At 36.7% G+C, this 14,600-nt stretch overlaps 1 protein-coding gene across 6 annotated transcripts in view; it reads left to right on the top strand.

The window, feature by feature from the left end:
* FBXO15 (F-box protein 15) overlaps positions 1 to 14,600 on the top strand; it is a 149,202-nt gene that overhangs the window by 32,036 nt on the left and 102,566 nt on the right. For 3 of the 6 annotated variants that reach the window (XM_074200754.1, XM_074200750.1, XM_074200751.1), the window contains exons 2-3: positions 4,808 to 4,916; positions 6,239 to 6,395. Coding sequence is in view for 2 of the 6 variants with exons in the window: in XM_074200748.1 (XP_074056849.1) it covers positions 4,808 to 4,916 (109 nt within the window). In the remaining 4 variants the exon portion in view is untranslated. The remainder of the gene's footprint in view (positions 1 to 4,807; positions 4,917 to 6,238; positions 6,396 to 14,600) is intronic. The other 3 variants (XM_074200748.1, XM_074200752.1, XM_074200749.1) reach the window with 1 other exon arrangement.

Genomic DNA, 14,600 nt, shown 5'->3' with positions numbered 1-14,600 from the left:
AAAGAATAAAGCATATGGTTTCAGATATACAAATGCAAATGTTCAAAAATATAGGGAGAGTAAGCAAGATGAACTAGAGATTTTAGCATAAGAAAATAAGTAACATCAGATATTAGGAGATATGAAACCCATGGTTGAAATAGAGCTCTGGAAGCATATAATAGGAAAACAATGTAGATAAAGGAGTAATGATTGGAATAGCTGTGTATTAAGAATTCCTTGTGAGGGAATTCAGGATCCATAGTCAAGAAGTATGGTTATGACCATTTGGATGAATTTCAATGGAAGCAGAGAAACAGAAATAATATTATTACAGAATTCACTATAGACCACTTAGGCAGAAAGAACAAATAGATAAAGAATTTAGAAAATGTCATAACCATGGCATAGTAATAATAAAGATGAGGAATGTCAGTGGTTTGAACATCTGCAGAAAATTTCTCTGTTAAAAGAAAGAACAGGTAATGATTCTTTTTTTGAATATATTTGATGATAATTTCATCTTTTCCAAAGATAGAAGAATCAACACAAGGAAATTCTATACTTGATCCGATTCTCATTAATAAGGAACAATCATTTGATAGGGTAGAAATGATAAGAACATTTTTTTAAGAATTTGTAAGAGAGTATAGAGAAGTTGGTCATAATTTATCATACATTCTAGATTTTAGAAGATTTCAAAACATTTATTGGAAGTAGGATCCTATGGTGTAAAATGCTATACTGAAACTAATGAAATTAACAGCTAGCATTTATATGGTGCTTTAAAATTTGCAAAGGACTTTCTAAATTTTATCCTTACATCAATCCTGGGAGGTAGGTGCTTTTGTTATCTCCATTTTATAATTGAGGAAACTGAGGCAGATTGATTAAATGATTTTCCCAAAGTTAATAAGTATCTAAGACTGTATTTGAACTCATGTTTTCCTGATTGAGGGTCTGTTGGTGCATCTTTTGTACTTCCTAGTGCCTATCATCTCATCAAGGATGGAAATTTCTCAAGAATGACATTCTAACAACATAAAAATTTTTGATGAGGAGAAAAAGATGGGAGTTGTCTAAAAAGAATAGTGGACAAACAAGGAATTAATTAATTAAACAACTCAGATTTTAAAAAGACATGTGCAGAAGATAGAAGCATGGCCAGATGATGAAAGATACACTAAAGTATGCCAGTGTTCTGTAAGAAAGGTCAGAAGTACTAAGGCTCCATGAGAGTTGAGGTAATAGAGGAAAGATAAGACTATCAAAAAAGATGTTTTCTAAAAATCTATATTGGGGAAAGGAGAAACATCGAAGGAGAAATAAATTATTGCTTAGTTGGATGAGATAATGCATAATTAAGAGGTTCAGCTACTCAAATTTTATTTTTCATATGATGATCTTTGGACAAGAAAGTTAAGTCCAAAAATGGGAGTAGATACCAAAGTAGCACTTAGTTGCCTTTAATGAGTTCAGATCACTCCATCCTGAGTTAAATGTGGTTGATGAAATATTAACTTGGAATCTTGAATTTAGGGGGCATATCATCCAGGATACTAGTCTCAAATAGATGTTAAAAGCTAAGTGTAGTTTGATATTTCATTGTTCTAGGCAGTCCAATATCATGGCTTTCAACAATCGTGGAGTATAGTAACCTCTGAATGTTACTTTGATGATTATTTTCCAGTTTGAAATAATGCTGTTGCCAGGGATCCAGCTGATGCAATGTTTCAGTGCTGAAGAACATATTTGATGTTATGATTTTATTTATATGTTCTACACAATTTGTTGCAAACCTTTCTTAAGCAATAAAGTGAGTATACTTAATTTTACAAGTGTCAAATCTGGAAAAGGAGGAGAAGGAATGTTACTTCCCCAATCTCCTAACCTTCTAGACCAAGCTTTCACTCATTCCTCTGCTTTGTAAGGCTTCCTGAGTGAGTCCCTGGGTCATTATACATTCTTTTAATGCTATATCAATAAAAATTGAACAGAAAAATGAGGCCTGTAGCCTGACTTTTCAGAAGGGAATTTATGAGAATTTGTAGAGGATTTGTGAAAATGTTATTGAATGGAGCAGAGAACCTATATGATTAAAAAATACTTAACTAAGAAGATAATAAACATTCAACCTTTCATAGAAAATGGAAAAATCAGAAGAAGCAGTTTCAAATCTATTTTTTGAATATATATATATATATATATATATATATATATATATATATATATACTTAAGGGGATTTTAATGTGTGCTTTTATGTACACACACAAACACACATATATTGCTTTCATTTCTGTCAACTGAGTGGAGTCTTTTAACACCTACTCCACTGTCTGTATGCTCTGAAGAAAATGATGCTTGCAAAGGTCACACGTTGCTTTCTCATAAGGCTCTACAATAGTTATAAAGTCACATTGTATACTCAGTTTATTTTTGGGGTTATTCTGTTGAGCAAGATGCTTCACTGTTCTTGACATTTAAGACTACAATAGATCTGGCAGAATAATTGAACATATACTTTAGAAAGCTATTCTTTACCAGTAAGAGGATAATGTGACTGATTCTGTGGTACCTGTCACTATGCAACCAGGGTGTTTGTGAAAAAATATATAAGTGACAGGTTTTAATAGGTTTGCCTTACATTATTCATATTGCTTAGCACTGTGATTAAAAATATGAGGTACCCAAAGGAAATAGAACACATGGTTCTTTACTTGCAGAAAATGACAATCTAATTGGGAACATGAGATTTCTTCAATACTATAATAGATTTTGTGACTTCATGGATGTGGACACTACTTTAAATGCTGCAGACAGCAACCTACCCATGCCTTATTCTATGACACTTTGTCCACAGCTTCCCTTAATCTTCAATAGGGGTTCCATCTAATGAGACAGGGATGGGAATGGAGGAAAGTGTGTGTGTGGGGCCGGGGTTCTTTAGGATAATAAACATTTTTAGGAACTAATGGAGCTCATGGACTATCTATTCATGTCCTTAACTTTTGCTATGTGACCTGTCTACCTCCTTTTCCAGTCCTATGGATATTAAATAATATCTTTGATATTTCTCTGTGAATATTATTATTGATATGATTCTGTAGTCTATGTATATATACCATATATTTCTCCATATCCCCTTTAGCTCACTTGAAATTTTGTTTCTTTGGAATTATGATGTTCCATGATTTGGAGCCATATAACATCACAGGAAAAGTACTAGTATTAAAAGGATGGATTAATGTTGCAGGACAAACACAGGATTATTGGAAGTGCTGTAGTGTGATTAATATGGAAATGAGTGATGTGATTGTACCAGTATAATCAGATTACTTGCTATCTTAAGGTGGGGGTATGGAAGGATGGGAGGAAGAAAATTTTACAAAAATGAATGTTGAGGGGCAGCTACATAGGGCAGTAGATAGAAAGCTGTGTGACCTTGGGCAAGTCACTTAACCCCATTGCCTTGCAAAACTAAAAAAAAATTAATGTTGAAAATTATATTTACATATAATTGGAAAAATAAATTAAAAAAGAAAGTTCTTAGCAATTTCCCAAAAGAAGTATAGTCTGTTTCCTTCCTCATTGCTAGTCTGCAGAGTCTGAGCAAGATATGGTTCAGATTGATGTCTGTGTACTGTCTTTCACTATATTTATTATAGTTTAGAGCATAGATACTTTTTAATTCAAAATTAAGAAACATTCAAAGTCAAACAAAATAAATTCCTGCAGTTGTCCCTGTCCAAAAAAAAAAATGTGTCTTATTCAGCATGCTGAATCCATAGCTTCTCTTTGTGGAGACACATCATACACTTCCTTTTCAGTTTTCTGGAATTCTTTTATTTATGAGTTGTCAGATTGAATATTTTGAGTGATTGTTGAGGTAATTTAGGAGGTTATTATCTTTATGAGTCACTTTAAAGTTTGTAAAGTTTTAACATACCAAGCAGTGGTAAGGTAGAGTGAAGTGATAATCAAGGTTGTTAAAACACTCCTGTTTATACTTTCCTACACTAGTGACTTACTGTCCAGTTAGGTTTCTTGGTATAAACTCTCCTCCTTCAGTCTGGGGAATAGTATCAAAGGAACTGTAATTTTCTTTAGCATTTGTTAGCTCTAACCCCCTAGACAAGGCCTGAATTGGCACAACACCTAGATTTAGATTTATCTCTGTCTTTTTTTGGAAAATACTTTCCTCTCAGTTTCCTCTTAAAGTTAAATCAGCAATTTATCAAGTACATACTTTAATAGCAAAGCACTTTGCTAAATACTGGGGATAGAAAGAAATAATAATAGTAATTAATAATAATAATAATATTTAAAAGCAGTCTTTGCTTTCAGGGAGTTCACAGTTCAAGGTGGAGGAAACAACATGCAAACAAGTATATAGAAACATTATATGTAAGGAAGAAATTGGAGATAATATCAGAGAAAAGTCACTAAAATTGAGGAAGACCAGGAAAGGAAATCAAAGAAGCCAAGAGTTATAGTTGAGGAGGGAGAGAATTCTAGGCATGGAGTTCAGAAAGTGAAACTGCCCAGCCTAGAAATGGAAGTATCTTGTGAGACGAATAATAAAGAAGCTAGGGTCACTAGATATACATAGGGTGGCATAAGGAATGAGCAGATGTAGGAAGGGGTCAAGCTGTAAGGACTTCAAATGCCAAAGAAATGATTTTATGTGTGTGTAACTATTATTTCAAAACTCTGTCCTTATGGAACTCTCTCCTTATTGGTTGGAGATGAAGGCCCTGCCCTTTGAGGGTGGGGTGAAGTATGCAAGAGGAGAGAGCTCCAGCTTTTTAACTCTTTTCTCTTTCAAAGCTGGAAACAAGGAGCACCAAAGCCAGTATTTGAATAATTTCTGCTTGAAGGGAGAGCCTGGAATTGGCAGTGAAAAAGAGGAACTATCCCAATTCTACCACCAAAATCAGTGAGTTGGGGTGGGGGGATTGGGGTGGGGGGAGGGAACTGTCCATTGGGAGGAGGCCAGCTCTTGGTGAGCTCAAGAAATGTATTCCAAATAAAAATATTTCAACTTTTAATGGTCAGTGGTTTAACACCATATAGACAAAATAAATACTTAAAATAAATTAAATAGACTTCAATGTTACCAGAGGAAACGTTTCCAGGTTTCAATGAAACATCTCAAGGTGTGAAAGGAAATACAGTTATCCACATTGTAATTTTCCCTATTGTTACGTTCCAGTTAGACTAACTGCTCAGGAAGTGTTAGGTTCCTGCCATCTAGCCTATCCTTATGCAGGTGAACGTTGAAGGGGCAGGAGACAAGGAAGACAAGGATGACAAGTTCTCCTTAAAGATCTCCTAGTTTTCCATTTATTTACCAGAATACAAATGCTTAAATATCCTCCCCAGTGCCTGATCCACTCCCACTGCCGTGGAACTCGTCAATCAACTAGTAAAATAGTGCTCCAGTGTTCAAGGATACCAGGTGATGAAAGTTTACAGTACACACGCGCGCACACACACACACACACACACACACACACACACACACACACACATCCCTTACACCCTATCATTGTTTCCATATATCTTCAATCAACATAAGAAATTAAATGGGAATTTTGCATAAACTGTAGACAACACAATAAGAACAGTAGATGACACAGAAAACATGTCTATAGTTTTATATATATATATATATATATATAATATATATATATATATATAAAATCAATATATTTCATCTTTTAAACTTATAAAAATTCAGAGGGGACAAAAATTTTATTCATATTTTTCCAGATTGCAAGGGTGTCCTTAGATATAGATGGAATAACTACAAGATTATCACCATGATGTTTGTCATCAAGGTGATGAGTTTCAGTAAAAGTTTATGTTCCAATCCAACTGATTACCAGTTGTTTTGAGAAAGATTGGGCTCAGAGAATTTTTTAGTTTTTTTTTTAAATGATTGCTTGTTCCTGGGCTTCTGTTCTTTCCTCTCTAACTTTCCTTTCTTCAGGTATGAACATCTTCTACTTATCCTTCTAGGTGCTGAGCTCTTCTTCTTGTCTGTTTTCAGGCTCATTAAACTGATTGTTATATAGCAGCAGGACCTTTGGATACCTGGACAATCCTGTGGTGGAGTTTCCTTTCCAGTTCACTCAAAGGACTCATGAGGGATCACAATAGCCTGGTCAAAATTTTAGTTTAATACATATTTCATTCAACTTTCAAAAACCCTGCAATGTAGGTAAATGTAAATAATATTATCCTCTATTTCCACAGCTGAAGAAACTGAAGTATGGAGAACTAAAGTGCCTTGCTTATGATCACACACTTAGAAAACATAGAATCAAGATTTGAAGTCTTCTCCTGACCTCTCTCAGCTCCTATATAACTGCCTTTCTATATAATTAAGTCAACAAATACTTGTCTCCTTCAGGTTTGTGTCTCAACTTCCTCATCTTTTAATTGGTCTCCTTTAGGGTTTCTGTCTTAGTTTCCTTGTCTGTTAATTGAAAGGCTGTACTAGATAATCTCCTAGGCTCCTTCCAGCTTTACATCTTCTACCCTAGATTTAAATTCCCATGCCCTGATAAATTTGGGGGCATAGATTTGTAGTACAAGTAGAAGTTCAAAAAGAGAGGTAGAATTAGAATACTTTGGGAACGTTTCACTGGAGCACAGCTTTTTACCTAACAGACAATAAATGCTTATTGAATTGAAATTGAATTGAGCTAGGACTTTAGGATTTGAATTGGGCTGTGATTTGAATAGGCAGAAATGAAAGAGTGAGAGAAAGAACACAAGTCTTAATTTTCAAGGCAAAAAAAGATTTATAGAATTTTAGAGCTGGAAGGAATTTAAATGACTCTTAAAGATCAGACCTTTGATATTTTAAAAATATTATAGACAGAAAAGTTTGATAATTTGTTCAAAGTAATTTAGGGCTCCTAAGAAGTATAATTCAGCCCAATACTATTTCTATTACAATATATGTCATAGGATGTTTGTAGAACAGTAAAGGGAATGATCTTCTAGAGTAAAGTGGGGCAGCTAGGAGGCACAGACGAGTCAGAAAGACTCATCTTCCTGAGTTCAAATCTGGTTTCAGCCACTTAAAAGTTGTGTGCCCTGAGCAAGTCACTTTACCCTTTGCCTCAGTTTCTTCATCTATAAAATGAGCTGGAAAGGAAATGGCAAGACCACTGCAGTATCTTTGCCAGGATAACCCAATAGGGTTCACAAAAAATTGGATGAGACTGAACAACAAAAGAGTATGTACATTGAGAAATAAAGATTATCTTCTGGGGTGCTAGGTGGTTCAGTGGAGAGAGAGCACAGGCCCTGAAGTCAAGAGGGCCTTAGTTCAAATCTGACTTCAGAAACTTAGCATTACCCAGCTGTGTGACTTTGGGGAAGTCACTTAACCCCACTGGCATGCAAAAAAAATCCCCCCCAAAAGATTATATTCTGATGGTATGTAAGTAGGACAGAGCTTGCCAGTTTCATAAAATAGCAATTTGGTTTCTGAGAGGAAAGCTGAGTGAAGGGTACCAACTCTTCTTAGCCCTTTGCATTCTTGCTCCCAATGTGACTTGCATTAACACAGGTTTAAACATAAGTTTAAAGAATCTCTTCATGATTGCTCCAACCAGTTCTGAGTTTTGCTACATGTAACCTCCTAGGATGATTTTCAGTAATTGGGGTTGTCAACTAAAGGTATGATAAAAGTAAAATGGCATTTTCTACACCTAAATTAAATAAAGAATTTAGACTGGGAAGCATATCAAATAGTAGCAGAGTTCAACTCAAAAGACAGCCTCAAATACTTAAGGACTCTTCCTTGGTTCTGGCTAGGGGCTGGGAATTGAAGCCTAGAATCATCAAGGAGATGACAAAGCCCTGGGTCTAAGAACTAAAAGGGTTGATATTGCCCAAGGAACAGTCACATTTCTGAGAGATGACAGCAGATGGCAGCAGAGAGCAGCTAGGCAGAGAAATGAATAAAATAGATTATCAAGAGACTAATTCAGTGGCTCTTTGGAGGAACAGGTGGCAATATCAGAGGGAAGGATGCTAAAGCTATCCCCTAGTCATTCTTGTTGTCAGACAACTACCAAATAGCGACAGGTTCCTTTACACACACAGATACATACACAGAGATTGAAACTACTCAACAATAGAGGGTTTTCTGTAGTAACCAGATGTTATGAGACTTATTTGTTTGTGTAGAATTACAGGATCTGAAAATGATTACAGAAGCCTAGCCGGTCCTCAGATAGAAATCCTCTTCCCAACATCCCCATCAAATGTTTGTCCAGACCAGACTTGATTTAAAGATTTTCAGTGAAGAGGAGTCTATTATTTCTGAAGTAGTGCATTTTCACTTTTAACTCTAAATGTTACTTCAAGCAGGTTTTTGTAGTATATGCCACACAGAAGGAACTAGGTTAAGTTCTTGCTGTTGATATTCACTAGCTTTGACTAAAAGTAGTTTTTAAAAAATTTTGTCTGTGAACCCTAAAAAAATAAAGGGTTAAAATAAAATGACAGAAAATATAGGTTGGATATGAAGTTTTATTCTCTGGGATTTACCATTAACCTATAGGTGGAAGCCATTTTGAAATGACCACACCAAGCTGAGGGAGATCAGAATACTTAAAATAGCAGCATTGGGAGGGTGATATAATATACATAACAAGAATAGACCAAATTTTAAACTTTCCCAGGAGACCAACCTATTAAATTGATCATCCTTATACAATACTATCCGATTAATTATCTCTTTCAGAAATTTAAGTATCTAGAGGGCAGGAAAAGTCTTTCAACATCCTGATCATTTTGTCAATGACTTTCTTACCCATTGGCATTTTTTTTTTAATCTTTAAAGGCAGCTAGGTGGTACAGTAGATAAAGCACTGGTCTTAGAGTCAGGAGGATGGGAATTTGAATCCAGCCTCAGACATTGGCCACTTATTAGCTTTGTGGTCTTGGACAAGTCACTTAAGGCTGATTACCTCACATCCAGGGCCATCTCCAGTCTTCCTGATCCATATTTGACCATTGGACCCATATGACTCTTGAGGAGAAAGTGAGGTTAGTGACTTAGCATAGCATCCCCCTCACTCAAATCCAATTCATATGTTTGTCATGACATCACCTCCCCCGATGATCATAGTCGTCTTTGAGAATGAAGGACAAGCATTTATCATACCCACTGACAAAGGTGACTGCAAAGTGAAGGCTGTTCTAAAGAAATCAACCTTTTTACCAGGAATAATCTTGAAAAACTTATTATTATTATTATTATTATTATTATTATTATTATTATTATTTGACATGTCCAATTCTCCATGACTTATTTTTGTGTTTTTCTTGGAAGAGATACAGTTTCCTTCTCTGATTCATTTTACAGAAGAAGAAACTGAGGCAAGCAGGGTTAAAAGCCTTGCCCAAGATCACACTATTTATAAGTGTCAGAGGCTAGATTTGAAAGAGGAGTTTTCATGACTCTAGACCCAGCAGTCTATCTACTGAGCTACCTATCTGCCCTAGGTCTGATCAAAAACAAATTCCTCATTTGTAAAATAAGGATTAAAAATATTCATAGTATAGAAGGAAATATGTAAAGCATACTGAAAATCTTGGTAATAGTGTCAGTTATTGCCATTTATTATAGCATTGCTTGAAGAAGGGATTTTCCTAGCTGGTACCATGTTTTTATGTGGTTACTGAAGCCCTAGGAGAGGGGGGGGGGAGTGGAAAAATAGCATTTTTAAAGAAGGTGGGACCAGGTTAGCATATTATTCTCTTCTTTGTTCTGTGTTATTGTTTTTTTTTAGTTTTTTTGCAAGGCAGATGGGGTTAAGTGGCTTGCCCAAGGCCACACAGCTAGGTAATTGTTAAGTGCCTGAGACTGGATTTGAACCCAGGTACTCCTGATTCCAAGGCCCGTGCTTTATCCACTACGCCACCTAGCTGCCCCTCTTCTTTGTTCTTTGTACACCTCTTATTTGTACCAAGTAACTTTAATGTTTGTAGGAAAACTGATTACTTCTAGGCTAGAGCTAGTTAGAATCAAATCAAATTCAGATGTTCCTAGGTAAACTTCTGTCTGAATAGGAGGAAAATTAGTCATAATTATTATTAAGAAGCCTTCAAAACTAAATCTAGTCTTTTAGTCCAGAACTATAGTTTCAAGTCACAAATTATGCTTCCACTTGTTGGAACTGAAGAGAGACAAGGATATTGTTTGGATTTTACTTTTTTTCTCTAAGGAAACACCAACTTTGTGAAGTTAAAAAAAGGGAGGGAATGTAAAGGAGAGATTCTGTAGAAAGTGTGGAATGGTGCTTGCTCTGGGTAAAAGATCCAAAAGAGAGTTCAATCAATAAGAGAAGAGTGAATTAAGACAGATGAATTCCTAATTTCCTCAGCATATGTTTGGAATACAATAGTCAACTAGGAATATTTTTGTAATTTTATACTAAGAGAAGAGGGAATTATGACTGATGAATTCCTAGTTTCCTCAGCATATGCTTGGAATAAAATAGTCAACTAGGAATATTTTTGTAATTTTATACTTTTCCCTTTGCTTATTATTATGAATTTCTATTATGTTTTCCCAAAATTACTACATGCAGACATACAAACATAAATCTGAGCAATTTTATTTTGCCATAATAGTGTTAAAACCTTAGAACCAAGCACTATCAAAAAAAATCATACTATGGGCTAAACCTGTTAGCTAATTTTAACCTTGTTCCTTTGGAACTAACTGCTTCCTTGTAATTTTTCATATAGTATCATGGTTTTGGGTTTTTTTTGGCAGAGTATTATGTAGAAAGTGTCATCCCTTCTCTTTCAACATTTTTTTTTGTTGTTCAGTTGTTTCAGTTGGTGTTAGACTTTGTGACCCCATTTGAGGTTTTCTTGTTAAAGATCCTGGAGTGATTTGCTATTTCCTTCTCCAGATTATTTTACAGATGAAGAATTGGGGTAAACAGGATTAAGTGATTTGGCCAGGGTTCGTCTGAAGTCAAATCTGAATTCAGGAAGATGAGTCTTCCTGACTCCAGGCTCAGCACTCTATTCACTTCATTACTAACTAGCTGCCCTCTCCAGCAATTAAAGAAGGGTTTTATATTGAATTTAGGGACTAAGGCAGGAGAAGGAGGAGTGAACCTCAGTGACTCCATGTATGGGGAAAGCTGCTGGGTGGTGTCCCAGAGGCACCTCAAGCTTGTTTCATTCTTTTCTCTTTATCCAAATTTCCCTCTTTCTTTCTTAGGTTTTTTTTTTTTTTTTTGGCAAGGCAAATGGGGTTAAGTGGCTTGCCCAAGGCCACACAGCTAGGTAATTATTAAGTGTCTGAGACTGGATGGATTTGAACCCAGGTACTTCTGACTCCAGGGCCAGTGCTTTATCCACGGCAACACCTAGCTGCCCCTTCCCTCATTCTTTCAAAGGCACTTCCTTCCAGTCATCCAGATTGGCAGCCTAGAAGTCATCCTTGGCTCTCCTTCTTTCTCACCCCTCACCCTTTACCTTCACATCTAATCTGTTACCAGGTCTTGTCCACATCTTTCATATCTGACTTTCTTTTCACTCAAATGGCGACTACCCTGGTTCAGGTTATCATCATCTCCCACCTGGATTATTGCAAAACCTTCCAAACATTCCTCTTACTCCAATATAGTTCTGCTTACACCACCCCCTCTTCATTAGATTCCATTGGCTCCCTAGTGCCTCCAGGATAAAAATATATCTCCTGCTGTTTGGAATTTGATGATTGTGCTTTGTTTTTGAAGAGGACCATGACATCAGGGAAGTAATGCCATTACAAGTACAAAGATTGGATTTGAATGAGGGGAACATTGTGCTTTCTCCAACCTTACTTTCTTCTCCAGTCATCTGAATCCAGTGGCTCCATATGAATCAGGCTGATTGGAAACGTTCCTGAATGTGAGGCAGTTAAATAACTTGCCCAAGGTCACAGAGCTAGTAAGTGTCTGAGGTCTTCCTGACTTCAGGGTCAGTGCTCCACTCATTGCTTCATCTTGGTCCTTGTCTTCATTATTGAAGAAGACCAAAATGACATCACTATGTTAGAGAAAAATTACAGTATGCCTGACACTGACTGATCAGACCAACACAAGCTTGGAATGATCTACCAGGTAGGGTACAAATAGTCCATGTGAACAACCTGGGGTGCTTACATGGCTTAACATTTTCTTTGAACTGCTTCAATTCTGTCTTGCTTATAGAATGCAGAACCCTCCCTGATGTGGGCACACCATGCTGGATAGTCCTGTACTGGTGTCTCCCATGCTACACAATCGCTTCTAATGTTCTTAATAGAGACCTTCAGGATGTTCTGGTATCACTTCTTCTGATCCCCTTGTGAGTGAGTTCTGGTATCACTTCTTCTGATCCCCTTGAGTGAGTGCTTGTTCTGTAGTCTTTTTTTGGCAAGCATACATCTGGCATTCTAACAATGTGCTCAGCCCATTGTAGTTACATTCTTTGTAGTAAAGTTTGAATGCTTGGCAGATTAGTTCAAGAAAGGACCTCAGTGTCTGGTATCTTCTTCTGCCAGGTGATCTTCAAAAACTTCCTAAACCAGTTTAAGTGGAAGTGATTCAGTTTTTTAACATGGAGCTGGTAGACTGTCCAGGTTTCACAAGCATATAGTAATGAGGTCAGCACAATGACTCTGTAGACCTTCAGTTTGGTCATCAGTCTAATACCTCCTCTCCCCCCACGTTTTTCTTTTGGAGTCTCTCAAATACTGAACTAGGTCTGGCAATTCGAGTGTCAACCTCATTGTCAACGTGTACCTTCCTGGAAAGGATTGCCGCAAGGTAAGTGAACTTGTCCACTGTACTCAAAACTTCTCCATTTGCTGTAATTGATGGTTCCACCTATTGATGGTGTCATGCTGGCTGATGGAGCACCTGTGTGTTTTTGGTGTTGATTGTTGGGTCAAAATTAGCAAAAGTTAAGAGAGAATTGATCCATACTTTTGTTGCATCTCAGCTTCAGACATGGCAGTGAGTGCAGAGTCAACTACAAACAGAAGATCATGCACCAACACTACCTCCACTTTGGTCTTGGCTTGTAGCCTTTTTCAAATTGAATTTTCAATCAATGTGGTAGTTGACCCTTGAGGCCATGTTCATCCCCAGTGAAGGTGTTTTGATAATATGACTGAAAACATCATACTAAAAAGTATGGGAGCATGGACACAGTTTTGTTTTACTCCATTGATGATTGGGAAATCTTGAGAGTATCGTCTACTATCTAGAACCCAGGCAAGCATGATGTCAGGAAACTGGCAACCAAAGTTTGCCATAATTTTGCATAAATCCTCACAACTGATGGTATCCCTAGGCCTTGGTCAGATCATCAAATACTGTATATGGAACTCTGTTCTGCTCCTGGCATTTTTCTTGAAGTTGTTAGGCAACAAACACCATATTCACTGTTCCTCAACCCTTTCTGAAGTTATACTGGCTCTTAGGAAGGTGACCTTCTTCCAGGTGAAGGATTACTATGGTTAAGGAGAACTTTGGCAAGAATCCTACTAGCAATGACTAAAAGAGAAACACCCCTGTGATTGTCACAAGATATTCTATTCTCTTTACATTTATGGAGATGGAGGCATCCTTGAATTCCTGGGGAATAACCTCTTCTTGCAATATAACTGGAAAATTTCATTAAGTTTTTGGATGAGCAAGACTTCCTATCTTGTAGATCTCAGCTGGAATAGAATCAGCACCAGGTGCTTTGCCATATGAAAGGAGTCTAATGACATTCAAAACCTCTTCTTCAGTTGGAACTTCAGGTAGAGACTGATTGACTTTAACATGAGGTAAATGGTCAGTGACTTCCATGTTGAATGATAACAGTCTGTTAAGAACACTATGAAAATGTTCAGCTCATCTCTCTAGGATCAAGTCCCTAGCACTAATCAATGTGGCTCCATCAGCACTGAGTAATGGAGATGTACCATATGTCTTTGGCCCATAAATAGCCTTCAGGGCATCATAAAACACTATGGATTGTTACTGTTTGCATAAAATTGAATTTCATCTGCCTTCTTACTGAGCCAAGAGTCCTGCATCTCTCCAAGCTTCATTTGTACTTTGCTTTTGATGGAATTAAATGCTGCTCTTAGAAATGGATGAATTACCCTGCTGGTAAACTCTGTTTCCATTTTGCCTTTCCAGTCTTGATATATATTATTTTTTAATGCACTCTTCAGTCAAATTGGCCTTTTGAACTTCACATACACTTTCTCTGTGACTTTGCATAGCCCATATACCTCATGCTTAGAATGCAGACCTTTGTTCACCTTTGCCTACCTGAGAATCCCTAGTTTCCTTCAAAATTCAATTTAAGTTCCACCTTCTCCATAAGACCTTCACCTGATCTCTCCAGTTGCTGGTGTCCTCTCTTATCAAATTCTTTGGCTTTTATTTAGCTTCTGCTTATATCTGTACATGCTTTTTCTTTTGAGAATATAAGCTCCTTGAGTGCAAGTTCTGTTTTATCTTTATTTTCACCAGTGTCTAGCACATTAAACACAAAGTGACTTAAAAAAGGCAGCCGATTTAGCAGAGTACTTAATGGGGTAGCTAAG

This window comes from Macrotis lagotis, chromosome X, assembly GCF_037893015.1.
Source record: "Macrotis lagotis isolate mMagLag1 chromosome X, bilby.v1.9.chrom.fasta, whole genome shotgun sequence".
Lineage (NCBI taxonomy): Eukaryota > Metazoa > Chordata > Mammalia > Peramelemorphia > Peramelidae > Macrotis > Macrotis lagotis.
Note: the sequence above shows the minus strand (reverse complement) of the source record. Positions and strands in the feature narration are given on the sequence as shown.